The sequence below is a fragment of the Centruroides vittatus genome, unplaced genomic scaffold, assembly GCF_030686945.1.
Source record: "Centruroides vittatus isolate TY-2023 unplaced genomic scaffold, ASM3068694v2 scaffold_769, whole genome shotgun sequence".
In the NCBI taxonomy this organism is placed as follows: domain Eukaryota; kingdom Metazoa; phylum Arthropoda; class Arachnida; order Scorpiones; family Buthidae; genus Centruroides; species Centruroides vittatus.
Genome location: NW_027122717.1, coordinates 3,978,734 through 3,991,820, shown reverse-complemented (window position 1 = coordinate 3,991,820; position 13,087 = coordinate 3,978,734). Strand labels below are relative to the sequence as shown.

The 13,087-nt window shown below is 29.1% G+C and overlaps 1 protein-coding gene across 1 annotated transcript in view; it reads right to left on the bottom strand.

Moving 5' to 3' along the window:
- The window catches only part of Daao2 (D-amino acid oxidase 2), a 42,139-nt gene that overhangs the window by 19,907 nt on the left and 9,145 nt on the right, over nt 1–13,087 (bottom strand). The window contains exons 5-7 of the mRNA XM_067288072.1: nt 9,221–9,286; nt 7,367–7,421; nt 7,178–7,279 (exon numbers count right to left, since the gene is read on the bottom strand). Of these exons, the coding sequence (XP_067144173.1) occupies nt 7,178–7,279; nt 7,367–7,421; nt 9,221–9,286 (223 nt within the window). The remainder of the gene's footprint in view (nt 1–7,177; nt 7,280–7,366; nt 7,422–9,220; nt 9,287–13,087) is intronic.

The following is a 13,087-nucleotide window of genomic DNA, read 5'->3' as shown; positions in this document are numbered from 1 at the left end:
AATTTTATTTTTAATTTTAGCCCTTATATCATGGCTAGCGATTTAAACTGTAATTGTGATATTGAAAATTTACTTAAAAAAAGTTTTGGCTCAAGACCATATAATGAAAAAGAAACCATTATTAAAAGAGAAAGACCAACGCCTAAATTAAATATAAGTACTTCGACAAAAAAATTTGTTCGACATTTTCACGATAAAATTTATCAAGACGTAAAATGGCTTTGTGGATGCATAAAAATGCAAAAATTGTTTTGTTGGCCTTGCCTATTATTTTCAAATGAAATTAGTGTGTGGAATAAGAATGGCTTTGACGATTTAAATAATTTGAGTAAAGCTAGAAAAAGACACGAAAATCGTAAATGTCACATCGATTCTTTCGTAAAATTGAAGCAATTTGGAAATCAAAATAGAATAGAATTTAACATTAGTAAACAATATAAAATTAATATTGAAAATTATAACAAGATAGTTACGGCTAATAGATATATTGTATCTAAATTAATAGATATTACATGCTTTTTAGCAAAGCAAGAATTGGCATTTAGAGGGCATAGGGAATGTATTGAATCTAATAACAGAGGTAATTATATTGAACTCGTTTCTTTATTAAGTACGTCAGATAATCAATTAAAAATGCATTTAGAGAAGTCTACAGTTTTTACTGGCTTATCGAACAAAATTCAAAATGAGCTCGTTAATTCGTTAGGAAACGTTTTATTGCAAGAAATTAAAAAAGAAATTGAAAACGCAAAATTTGTTGCTATAATTGTAGATGAAACAACGGACATTAGCCACAGAGCCCAGATGTCGACTGTATTTCGTTACGTGAAAGAAAACGGTAACGTCGAAGAAAGATTTGTGGGCTTTACTGATGTGAGTGAGAACAGAGACGCAAATTCGTTATTCACTCACATTAAGAGTTACTTAGACGAATTTCAATGCACTAAAAAATTAGTGGCACAAACATACGACGGTGCTGCCGTAATGGCCGGACAACATAATGGTGTCCGAGCTAAAATTAAAGAAATATCCAAACATGCTATTTTCGTACACTGTTATGCTCACAGATTGAACCTAGTTTTCTCTCAATCTGTTGGATATATAAAAGAATGTAAAATATTTTTTCAAACTATGACAGGATTTTCTTCATTTTTTTCTAAATCTTCTAAAAGATCTCACGCCTTAGACCTAGAAGTCAATAAGCGTTTTCCTTCAGCCACACCTATTAGATGGAATTACAATAGCAGGATTGTAAACTGCGTTATGGAGTATAAAGAAGAATTAAAACTTTTGTTGTTGAATATGGTTGAAAGTCCAGAACAATGGGATTCTGATACTACAATTGCCGCAAGAGGATTATACCATTATTTAATAGATTTTGATTTTCACTTTTTATTACTAGTTTTTCATCAAATATTTGCACATTCAGATATCCTTTTTGATATATTACAAAAAAAAATTTTAATATAGCATATTGTATTACTAGAATAAATCACTTTATTGATTTTTTACGACAGAAAAGAAATGATTTTGATTTGATTTGGGACGCTTTGAAAAAAGATGAAACTTTTTTAGAAATTCAACCAAAAAGAGGAATGAGACATACTGATATTGAGTCTAAAAAGGATTTATATAGACGTCTGTTTTATGAAATAATGGATACATTGATACAAAATTGTATTGACAGATTTGCCGACATAAAATCTCTAGAATTTTTATCACTTTTAGATTTTAATAATTTTAAATATTATGAAAAACAATTTCCCGAAGAGAGTTTTAATGCTTTACGTAAATTTTATGGAGAATTTTTTAATTTATGTAAATTACGTAGTGAATTGCAATATTTATATTCGTGTCCGGACTATATTGGCAAGTCACTCTTAGACATAAAAAATATTATAATTAATGATGACCTAAACAAAGACGTACTAATAGAATTATATGGTTTAATATCATTAATTTTTACAATACCATCTACCAGTGCGTCTGTTGAGCGTAGTTTTTCAACAATGAAGCGAATTCATACATTCGCCAGGAACACTCAGTCGGAGGAAAGATTGTCGTCACTAGCGTTGCTTTCTATAGAAAAAGAACTTTTAAATACGTTGATGGAATCAACGACGAGTGACTTTTATGATAAAGTAATTAACGACTTTGCGGGAAAACATCGCCGAATAGAGTTAATTTATAGAAAATAAAAAAAAGAAACAAGTTTTTCTATAATTGTATTATGTATGTATTATTTGTATTTTAGAATTAAAGTACATAAATTGTTTATTTTTGTCATTCGCACGTACGAATGGACCCTAGACCATCACTGACGCGCAATTAACTGATTGCCCCTGAAAGTCGGCTTCTTACAGAAACACAGCTTCCCTATCATCAAATGTCACGGCACGCCACTGCAGATGGAGGATTTTTGTTGGCATTGAACAAAGAACAAGATGAATTATTCAGAGGACCACAGCTTCAAGAGAATCAACAAAGTGAAGAAGACTAAAATGTCGATATCAATGATCCTGGGTACTTGGCCTGAAATTATAACTGATAAATTTAGATGGCTATCATACAAAATGGCATGACACAAGTAAAAAACTTGTACCACACCATTTTGTATGCAAAAAGTCATAATTTGAATTTAGATATTGGAGACATTTCAAAAATCATCATCTCTTGCAAATTCATTTTTTAGGACTTTACAAAGAATATATAATATTTTTGCAAGTTCTGTGATATGCTGGGGCATATTAAAAGAGTATGTCAAACATCTAACTCCAAAACCACTGTCAAAAATGAGATGGGAATGTTGCCTCAAAAGTGTGAAATCTGTGAGATTCCAAGTACCACAATTTTCTCTAGCTTTGAAATACCTTTATGAACATACCAGTGACATGAAAACGAAATCCAATCAATCGAAAATAAAGTTCATTTGAACTTAAGTTTGGTCATTTTGTATGACATACTGAATGAAGCATATATTGTGAGCAAGATATTTCAAAATTCTAATATAGATATTAGTACTGCAAATTCACATTTAAAAGGCCTTTTAAAGTTTTTTGAAAAGTTTCATAAGTTGGGATTCAAATCTTCTTTAATAACTGAAAAGGAAATAGCTTCTTGCACCAAAATTTTAACGATTTTTGTGGAAGTTCTTAATAACCATAAAAGGTCTAGCCAGTTTTTCTTCGTTGCTAACAATGCCTCACAGAAAGGAAACTGGAAAATGTTCTCAATTTGTGTTAGATATTTTGATTCAAGAAAAGATTTTGAAAACAATTAAAATTGTGGACTTTGTTGAAAGAGCAAGTGAATGTCAAATCTATAACTTCAATGTTATGTGAAAGTCTTGAGAAATTCCATTTGAACCCAATGTATATCTCTGCATATAACATTAAATAAAAATGACACCTTGTGAAATAAAGCAAATATTTTAATACTTTAAGAACATTTATAACCCAAAATTAACAGGCCTTCATCAATTAGAACCAAACCAAATTAACAGAATCAAAAAAATAAACATTCAAGAATACATAGGATACATATAAATTTAAATACAATGATAACCAATAAGAAATAACAGATATAAACCAAACGAATGTAAAAAATAAAGTATAAAATAATAAAGTACAGTAAAATAAATAAAGTAATATAAAGATAAAAATTAGCATTTTGGGTTGTGCTTTGTAAAACAATTGCTTATATTTAATACATGGAGTGCCGAGCAGACAAAAAAGTGTCTGCATCTCTGTAATTGATGTAATGCTATTTATTGTAAACTTTGGAAATCAGCTTCTTAACATAAAAAATGCAAATATTGTAAAAGCTAATTATTCAAATCACCTGTTTCCTAAAGCAATGAAATATGCAATGGACAGACTAGATAGTGAGATTGAAAATATTGTTATGAAAGTTTTTAGTCATTTTTCAGTGATTGAAAAACAAGGAAGAAATAAATCTTTTTTTGAAATAGAGTGGTCAGAAATTTGTGTCATGTGCCAACTAGATAGCTCAGTTTAACAGCAGTTGTTAAAAGATTGATTTGAAATTAGCAATATAAAGAGCTCCTTTCAAAGCCTTGACGACTGTCCCAGTTTTTTCAAAAATGTTCCAAAATGACCCAGATTCAGACATATATTTTGAATTATATTTTCATTTCTTTGTTAATGTGGGGGAACTACTTGATGCTACCATCATAGCTCTTGAAAAACGTGAATTGTGTGTCAGAATCTTTCAAATGCATGTTTCCTAAAGCAATAAAGAAGAAAATTGAACAAAGAATCAAAGATCACTATTTTGGAAATGCTACCAAAAACATTTGAAATTCCTGTCACAACCAAAACAGAATAAAATTACAAATGAATTTTGTGAGTTTTATGTAAATGTATTGCATTACTTTGAAAATCAGTATTACTTTACAGAAAATAATCAGTATTCTAAGTTAGAGCTTTTCTTTGAATCAGGAAGAAGAAATTGCTGTTGATGCATTAAAATTGCAAGAATTTGTGAACCTGATGAGCTTTATGAGGAATTTGTGAGAGTAGAGATGTTTTATTGGAGAATATTAATTATCAAGGCAGTGATATTGATAAGTGGCTGTATTTTTTTCTAAAGTTTATAAGGAAAGAGTTTCAAACTTAAATAAAATCATACAGACGGCCAGATGGCCGAGCGGTCAAGGTGGCAGCCTACCGCTCTGGGGGACCCAGGATCGAATCCGAACGGGTCGAATAATCCCCAGGAATTTTTCGGGGGGTGGTCCGTTCGGATATGTCGGGCCCCGTCCCTCACCACCCGGTCGCCACATTGTGGGCCTGGCCGAACCCATAATGGGCTTGCTATAAGAGGCCCTCTTAGTGCCCACAGGGCGGAAAAAGTTAAAAAAAAAAAAAAAAAAAAAAAAAAATCATAAGTTTTCTAAGCATTCCAGATTCTAATAACTTTGTAGAAAGGGTGTTTTTCAGTAATGAAGAATAAATATGTTATAGACATATGTTACATATGTTATATGTTATAAACAAGACATATGTTAGAAACAAGAGCCATCCAGAGCTGATCAAAGCAGAACTAAAATTATACACAATTTCCCTTTCACTTGTAAGCAATTTTACCAATTTGCAAAACAGGATGAAAAAATTAAGAGCAGCTAAATCACATGAAAAATATCAGGACGAGTAAATAGTGTGTAAGTTAATTAAACAATGTTCTATACAACATAATAAAATATATGATTCATTGTGGAAAATCTATCTTTTTTTTCTCAAAAGAACTGGCAAGCTTACTTGCTTATAATAAATATTTTAAATCAGTTTTGAAGAATGATTGCAGAAAGATCATTATAATTTAATCATCATTAATGCGAGATCAAGAGGAAGACCAAGGAAGATCAAATCAATGAAACTGAATCAAGAAACTGAATTAATGTAATTTCTAATTAAAGTAAGGGTATGTGTAAAGGTGTAATTAGTAAAGTCTAAAGGTAAGTGCTTAAACTACAAGATGTAGTCTAAACATCTACCTTTAGATCTAATTTGTTATTTTAATTATTCTTAAAGAGCAAAAATAGTTCAGTTGATTATCTAATTACATTGCTACAATTATTGGTTTTGATTACATTACATATTTGATTGATCATTTGGCATTGCAATTCATAAATGTTATTTTCAAAATAGGTGGTGGGCTTGAAGATATTAAAGGCAATAAATTTTATAAACAATACTTACGTTAAAATTGACTTTACAATTACTGAATGCTATGCACTTTAAGAATAGTACTTAAATATGGAAACAATGCAAACCAATTTTATATCTTTAATCAGAAAGGCAGGTAGATGAATATTCTCCACTTCTAATACACCGGGATGATATACTCAACGTTTTCGAATGCCTGAGGAAGAGCCCAGGAGGGGCATTGAAAGCATTAGTGAATATCGAAAAGTATTACTCCAGTTAATACGTTGGAGAAAACATTCAGAAAGGTAGATGCCTACTTATTCATATTTCACAAAGATTTGCTTAATTTGTAAGAACATCTGTCAAATTGTCAAAGTAGGGTCAGCTCAATGAGTGAAGTGATTAAGATTTCAAGATTTTGGGCCATCCCTTTCATCTTATTGCTTGAGGCAGTTGCCTCAAGCAATAAGGGATGGCCAAAAATAAGGGATGGCCAAAAGATGAAAGGGATGGCCAAAAATGTTGAAAAGGGGGGGAGTTCATAAAAGAGTACTAGCACTAGACATGCTCTCTATTGGCAACAGTTATGGAAACAGGAACAACAAGTTGGTTTCCCCTAGGCACAATTTCCATTGAGTCAGCACTGTCAAAGCTTTTATAATCAAAATCCTCAAGAATTATTTACAGGAACTAGAGTTCCTGTAAATAATTCTTGCTATGATTCTAGTTAGGAATTGCAATACTGGGATCCTTTCAAAAATATCAATTGTGAAATCCTAGGATTATGTAGACACAAATCATGGGATTTCAGGATTGGCATTAGACATTGAAATAATGGAACAAAAGACATCACTTCTGATCATTCAGATAGCCATTCAAGGCTCAAGTTTAGTTAATTTATGCTTAATTTTCTTAAATATCTGTGGGATAAAATGGTATCTGCCTCTCATTTTTCTCAATTGGATTGTCATATTGTTAGAACAAGACTAAGAATTTTGAGATTGATATCACTTTGATCAACAAACCAAAACAATTATATTATCCACTATTTGTTTAAGATAATAAGTAAACTAGTAATTCCTGTAGTAAAATTTTCTTTACATTTTCCCATAAATGCATGTTTTATTTTATTTTACCAACTGAAAAGCTATTTTTGTTAAGGTTATTTACATTTTACATAAAATCAAAAAACATCATGTGCAATAATGGAGTAATATCATGTCCTAATACAATATAGAATGTTTTTATTGTTCCATAACAGACCACACACTTCTTTAATCCCATCATTCTAGCTAGGATTAAATATCTCTCTGGTATTGCAGTCTCTAATTATAATATTGATAAAGGATCAAGTAATCTATACCATAAATTCAATCCAAAAGTAGAGTTTTGCAAATTATTCAAACGCACATCAGTTTTGATTTGAAAAGCATGTAAGTAAAACAGTTAAAAAATTTAAGTTATTATTATTCTAATTTTATTTATAATACAAAAAAATTAAATGATACCCTTATAACTTGACCTCTAATTGGTTTAAGTTTGGAATCAGATACAATTTGAGATGCACCAATACCTGTGCAATTTATAACAATATGATATTCACCTGCTAGCTGAAAAAAGAAAATTAATTAACAATTTAAATTATTAATTAAATTATTTCAATAAATACTTGGTTAAGTAAAATAAAAAATATTCACCTCACTAAATGAAGTAATTTTTCTTTTGATTATTTTTCCATGTTTATCTTGAAATCTGAAATAAAAATATATGATATAAATACATTGACTTTGAAAGTTATATCTTAAAAATATATATAGAGAGAGATTTTATTGTTTTATATAGTTTACAAGAAATAAAATTAATGATTATATATAAATAACTAGAAACAATAAAAAGATAAGATTCAGAATTACAAAATCTGGAACTGAATTTCAAAACCACTACTTATATTAAGCATAAAATCAATTCAAGAAATAAAATAAATCATAGCCCAATTTTGGTAGCACAATATACTGAGATGTTGGATTATTTTGGGTTAGAATTAAACTAATTTTAAGTAATTAAAACAAATTCTGTAATTTAAAGATAGGAGATAAAACTACTGTCTTATTCTAAAATTGATAATTAGTAATTAAACTTTAAAATTAATTTCTAATTGTCATCATCCAGTCACAAGAATTAGATGTCACCTATTCCAGTTTCTGATTGATCCACCATCTAGTAATTGGCTTTTCTTTAACAGGAAAAAGATCTCTTTTGCTTGTCGAATGGTATTTCAAGAGTTTTAGTAATCTTTTATTGTTCATCTGATCTAATTTAATTAACAACATCTTAATTCTAGCTAAAAATAATTAACTTTTCGTTATTGGTTTAAAACAATAGTTCTCAACTAATTCGCTGCAAACTTTTCATAAATGTACCACAAAAATTCAGAAAACACAAAGTAGAGAAACAGTTTTTCCTTTATTTGTGGATTATCTAAAACGAGAAATTGAAGAGCCATGGGTTCTAATTAACAACACAGGTGGAACCACAATAACAAAAGCCCTTAAAGACAATAAATAATGGCTTCTGGAACTGCTTTAATAAAGTATTTGGATGCTGGCAAGTATATAGCTATAAAAAAAGCTTATTTTGAAAGTGGTATAATGTAAAAGTTTGTGTTTAAACAGTAAAATCTATGTCACAAGTTCAGTCCACTTTTAATTCTACTTCACATGTAACACCTTTGGCTTTAGTGTGTCACTAACTCAAAATGGTTGTAAATCATCAGTGTAAAGCATCATAAGATATTCTAAAATTATTTTGTTTCATGCAAAAGATCACATAAAAATGATGAATCCAGTGCAAATGAGCAGACTCTGCAACCAAATAAAATAAATATTAGGAAAAAGAAAGATTGAACTGACCCAATAGATCATAAAAAAAACTGTATAAAAATTTTCAAAATTTGAAATAATTTATAATCTTAATTAATATCTGTCAATAATAAACTGAATTAATACTTATATCAATATAAAATTTAAGTAGAAAATCTGATTATATTTTATTCTTCAGTCTTTCCCAGAATAAAAAAATTCCTTTTTTTAAACATTAATAGTAAAAAAAAACAGTAGCCTGATTGCTGATTTATTGCCCAGTCTGGCACTGCTGTCTGTCAGATAATAATAAATTCATATCAAGTACCATCGTGTGAATCTGTTACAAAACCAAGGTGATGATTTTTGCTAATTATCAGAGCTAAAATAATTAGAGATATTTTTTAATTTTTATAAGAATAGAGAAATTTTGTAGACATTTTTAAAATTGTTTTTATCATTCAGAGAACTGTTAAAGTCATTTAAAAAATGCAAAAATAACTGTTACAGTTTTAAATCCAATAAAAAAATTTTAAAACACAAGTTATCTCGAATCAGCAAGGTAGAAAAGAAACAGATCAAATCTTATTGTAAACTGTTATAAAAATAATTCGGCACTATATACGAGTTATTAATGTGTAAATAACAACAATATAACAATTACTTATAAAAAAGATTTGTAACATTCATTACCTTTTCATGAGAAAGGGAATAAGTTTAGTACATTCTGTATAAAATGTAGTTGCAAAGGCACCATATCTATAAAGATAAGAAATTCATTAATTCTTAAAATAAATTGCTATGTTAAACATAAACAACATTTTTTATATGACAAAAAAGTATTATTTTCTAAAAAATATCATCATTTGATTACTATTGACACTTTTTTTAATTATAAACAACTAGTTTTATCTTATAACATTCAGTGGTAATTTTAATTAATGAGAGTTCCCAGGCAAGTACAGATTTGTAACATCCTTTTTATATAAATTCATGAAATATAAAATCCATATCAAATGATTATCAATATTGTATATATAAATATATTTTGATGAAACCAAAAACATTTGTTCAGAATAAAAAAGTGCAAGGATTTTAAAGTTAAGAAAATCAGTTTTTAAATAACTGGTTTAAATAAATTACAGGAACTCAGATAGTTTGAAATCTCATTAGTTTGTAACTGTACTTTTATCTAGGACAGGGATATAGAGATTTACATATTAAGGAATTTGGTTAGGTCGAAATATGGCTGCTTTGTAATTTGAAGTGAAAATTCTGTTTGACCTGTGATATACGTATATTAACTCCTTCATTTAGATTAAAGTGCCTCCATGCCATAAGAGAACAACAGACCAAGAACAACTATAATCTGGTCAATATGACTTTATTCTTACAGTAACAAATTTTTGAGTGTCACCTTACCAAGGACTACCCTTTTTTCTCTTATCTCATAAAATATGTCTGGTTTTTGGGATTGCGAGATTAAGCTACAAGTAGAATTGAGATACAGTGATACCTCGGTTTTTGTCAATAATCCATCCGAAAACAATTGGTGAAATCCAAAACTGAGGCAATTATTTCCACATAAATCAATGTAAATCCAAATAATTCATTCTAGACACTCCAAAACACATACCAAAAACACATTTTATAGAGAATTAATACAGCATCAAATACTAAAAGCAATACAAAATTAACATAAAAGACTAATTAGCATAATGATAAAAGCATTAAGATTAAAAATAAGATAATTAGCATTAAGATGAAAGCAATGGAATTGTTCAGCTAGACATGTAAGGTAATGTCTTGTCTTGTAGAAGCTAGTTGGACATAAGCTTTTAGCCTATATCATCCCATGTTAAGTGTGACGTAATTGTCATGTAATAGTATTTGTATGTGTTTATAATGGTCATATCGGGGGGAATAATGGCTTCTGGGAAATCCATTTAAGGGTAACTGGCCCCTATTCGAGCATTACAGATGTGGAGAATACCCAGTAAACTTCACATGGCCAGCCCATCCTGGCGAAGTGCGAACCCACGACCAAACTCCCAGTTTTCAGGGAATAGAACCACTGGCCAATGATGGGCTATCGTGGGGTAATGTTCACACAATGAAAAATAATGCCACACTGTGCCAGAAAACGCATGGGTCGCCCTTTGTTTTAGCAGCGAGGTCACTTGAGCATGCCGACGAAATCTGAGGCAATCGACAAAAACCGAGACAAATTTTTCGTGAAAAAAATCAACGAAAACCAAAACTGACAATAATCGAAGTCAACAAAAACAAAGGTATTACTGTATTTGTAGGACTGTAGGCTACTACTTTTGGGCAACTTTAAAAATAATTTGGGCTACATTTCAAGGAATTCTGCTTTACTTTTTATAAAACCTATCTGGTGACCTGTGATGTTCTCACTGGACACATGCTGTTTACCTGCAGTTTATTTATATTATTATTATTAATTAATAAAAATTTCATTCTGTATAAGTAGCCATATTCTGTTCGCTTAACAAATTACATCAGTTACATGGCACTTGGCATATTGCACAGAAATATGTAAATCTCAGATAATTCGATAATTCAAAGTCACAAATATTTTGTCCCTGAATTTCAAACAAATTTCCTGTAATAACCTCATTATCTTATAATTGAAAACATTAGCAATAAAGAATTGTTTTGCTGTAATCATATTGAATGATCATCTTTAGGTTAAAACCATATTATTGAACAAAAATGTTACTTAAGATTTGAATGGCATATTACAAAATTTAAACATATTTAATGAGTGGCAACAAAACCCAGTTTTGTGTTTTCTGTTGTTTTACATTGGATAAGTTGCTTGTATGATTATTTTACCTATATTAACAAAGGTGTAACAGAGCTATATTTTAGTAACCAAACTCCTAAATTACATAGGAGAGTTCCAATTTTAAAAAACTGTTCATGAAATAGTCCAAAAGTGGGACATTTTTCAATTATTCAAAAATAGCCAATATTTATTATATAGCTATATAGCTATATTATATAGCTATATTTATTAATATAGCCATTATTTGTTTTTCAAAGATGAATTGTGTATAAATTATACATAAAAATTTTAATATCCAATTTATAGAAACAGTAGTCCAATTGCTGATTTACTGCCCAGTCTGGCAGTTCTGTCTGTTGGAGAATAGTAATTATGTTCCATATACAGTTTAACAAACCTGTTACAAAAGAGAACTGATGAGTTTTGCTAATAATCTGAATTAAAATAATTATATACTTACCTTTTTTAATTTTTATAAGAATAGAGAAATTTTTTGATTATTTGTTTAGTTGTTGGTAATTCAGAAATAGTATATTTATTCAATTCTTTGTACTTAAACAACTGATTTTACTTTCCCTTTAAAGGTTCTGATGTATGCTTTCATACTTTTTCATTCACTGTCAATAAAGCAGACAAAACTATACTCAGAGCCATAATTAGTTGTTCATTATTGCTATTGCTGTAGGTTGATATTTTGTAAACAAGAATATACAAATAAGTAAAATGTTCATTGGTATTAATATAATACCATCATCAACGATGTCAAAACTAGAAAACTAACAATCATTGACCAGAATCAATCAGTGACTCATTTGACAGTGCAGTGAAGCATCAAGCCTAATGTTCTGCTTTTCACACTTCAGGATCTGGTCATATTACTATATGTTAAGAATTATCTATTTATTCTTGTCAGAGATGTCTGAATTGGTTCTTTCATTTTTTATATGTTGAAGGCGATTGTCACTACAGATGTAATATTTAAAAATGTAAAAAGACATTTTATTTTGGTAAAAACATTTTATTTGTTTTTTCAATATTTATCAATCTATTAGGTTTCTAATTTGCATAAAAAAAATAGTTTACTTTCCATTGTTAAAAAATAAATAATAAAAAGGTAATGAATGGTAATATTATCAATAACTTTTTATTATCTAGAATCTTATCATACACAAAATCTAAGATGTATGCAATTAAACTTGATATGGAACGTTCCTAAATATCATCTCCTTTATAACATACCAGCATATACTCATGAATTAATCTTTCAAAAGATGTCAGAGAATCCTTGGTATTTGTGAATTACTAAATGCATGATTTTGCAAAGCAAACAACAGCGTTACTGCCAAATCAAGAGATTTTCAAACTCAAATTTAAACTTCTGTATAGTAGTCATTACTATTTAATTATTATTGTTTGAGGAACTTTGGTTTAATATATTACATTTAATTTAGGGCCAGTTTTGTTGGTAAACAAATGATAGTGCTAAATTGAAGAGTAACTGTATGTGACTCTTCTAAACTTTTTATTTATTATTTGGCTTTTCAATACAGAAGACTTCTTTTCATCAAATTTTGAATCAAAATTGGTTTTTGATCTTGCAGAAATAGTAAAGCATATGTTATTAGAATAGGTGCCAGATACAGATATTCACTCCTTCTAACAATCTGTTTTAATTTATCTATAATAATTTCATTAGAATTTAATTCCTATTTTATACTATAAAATATACTATTTGTTATATAATTTAT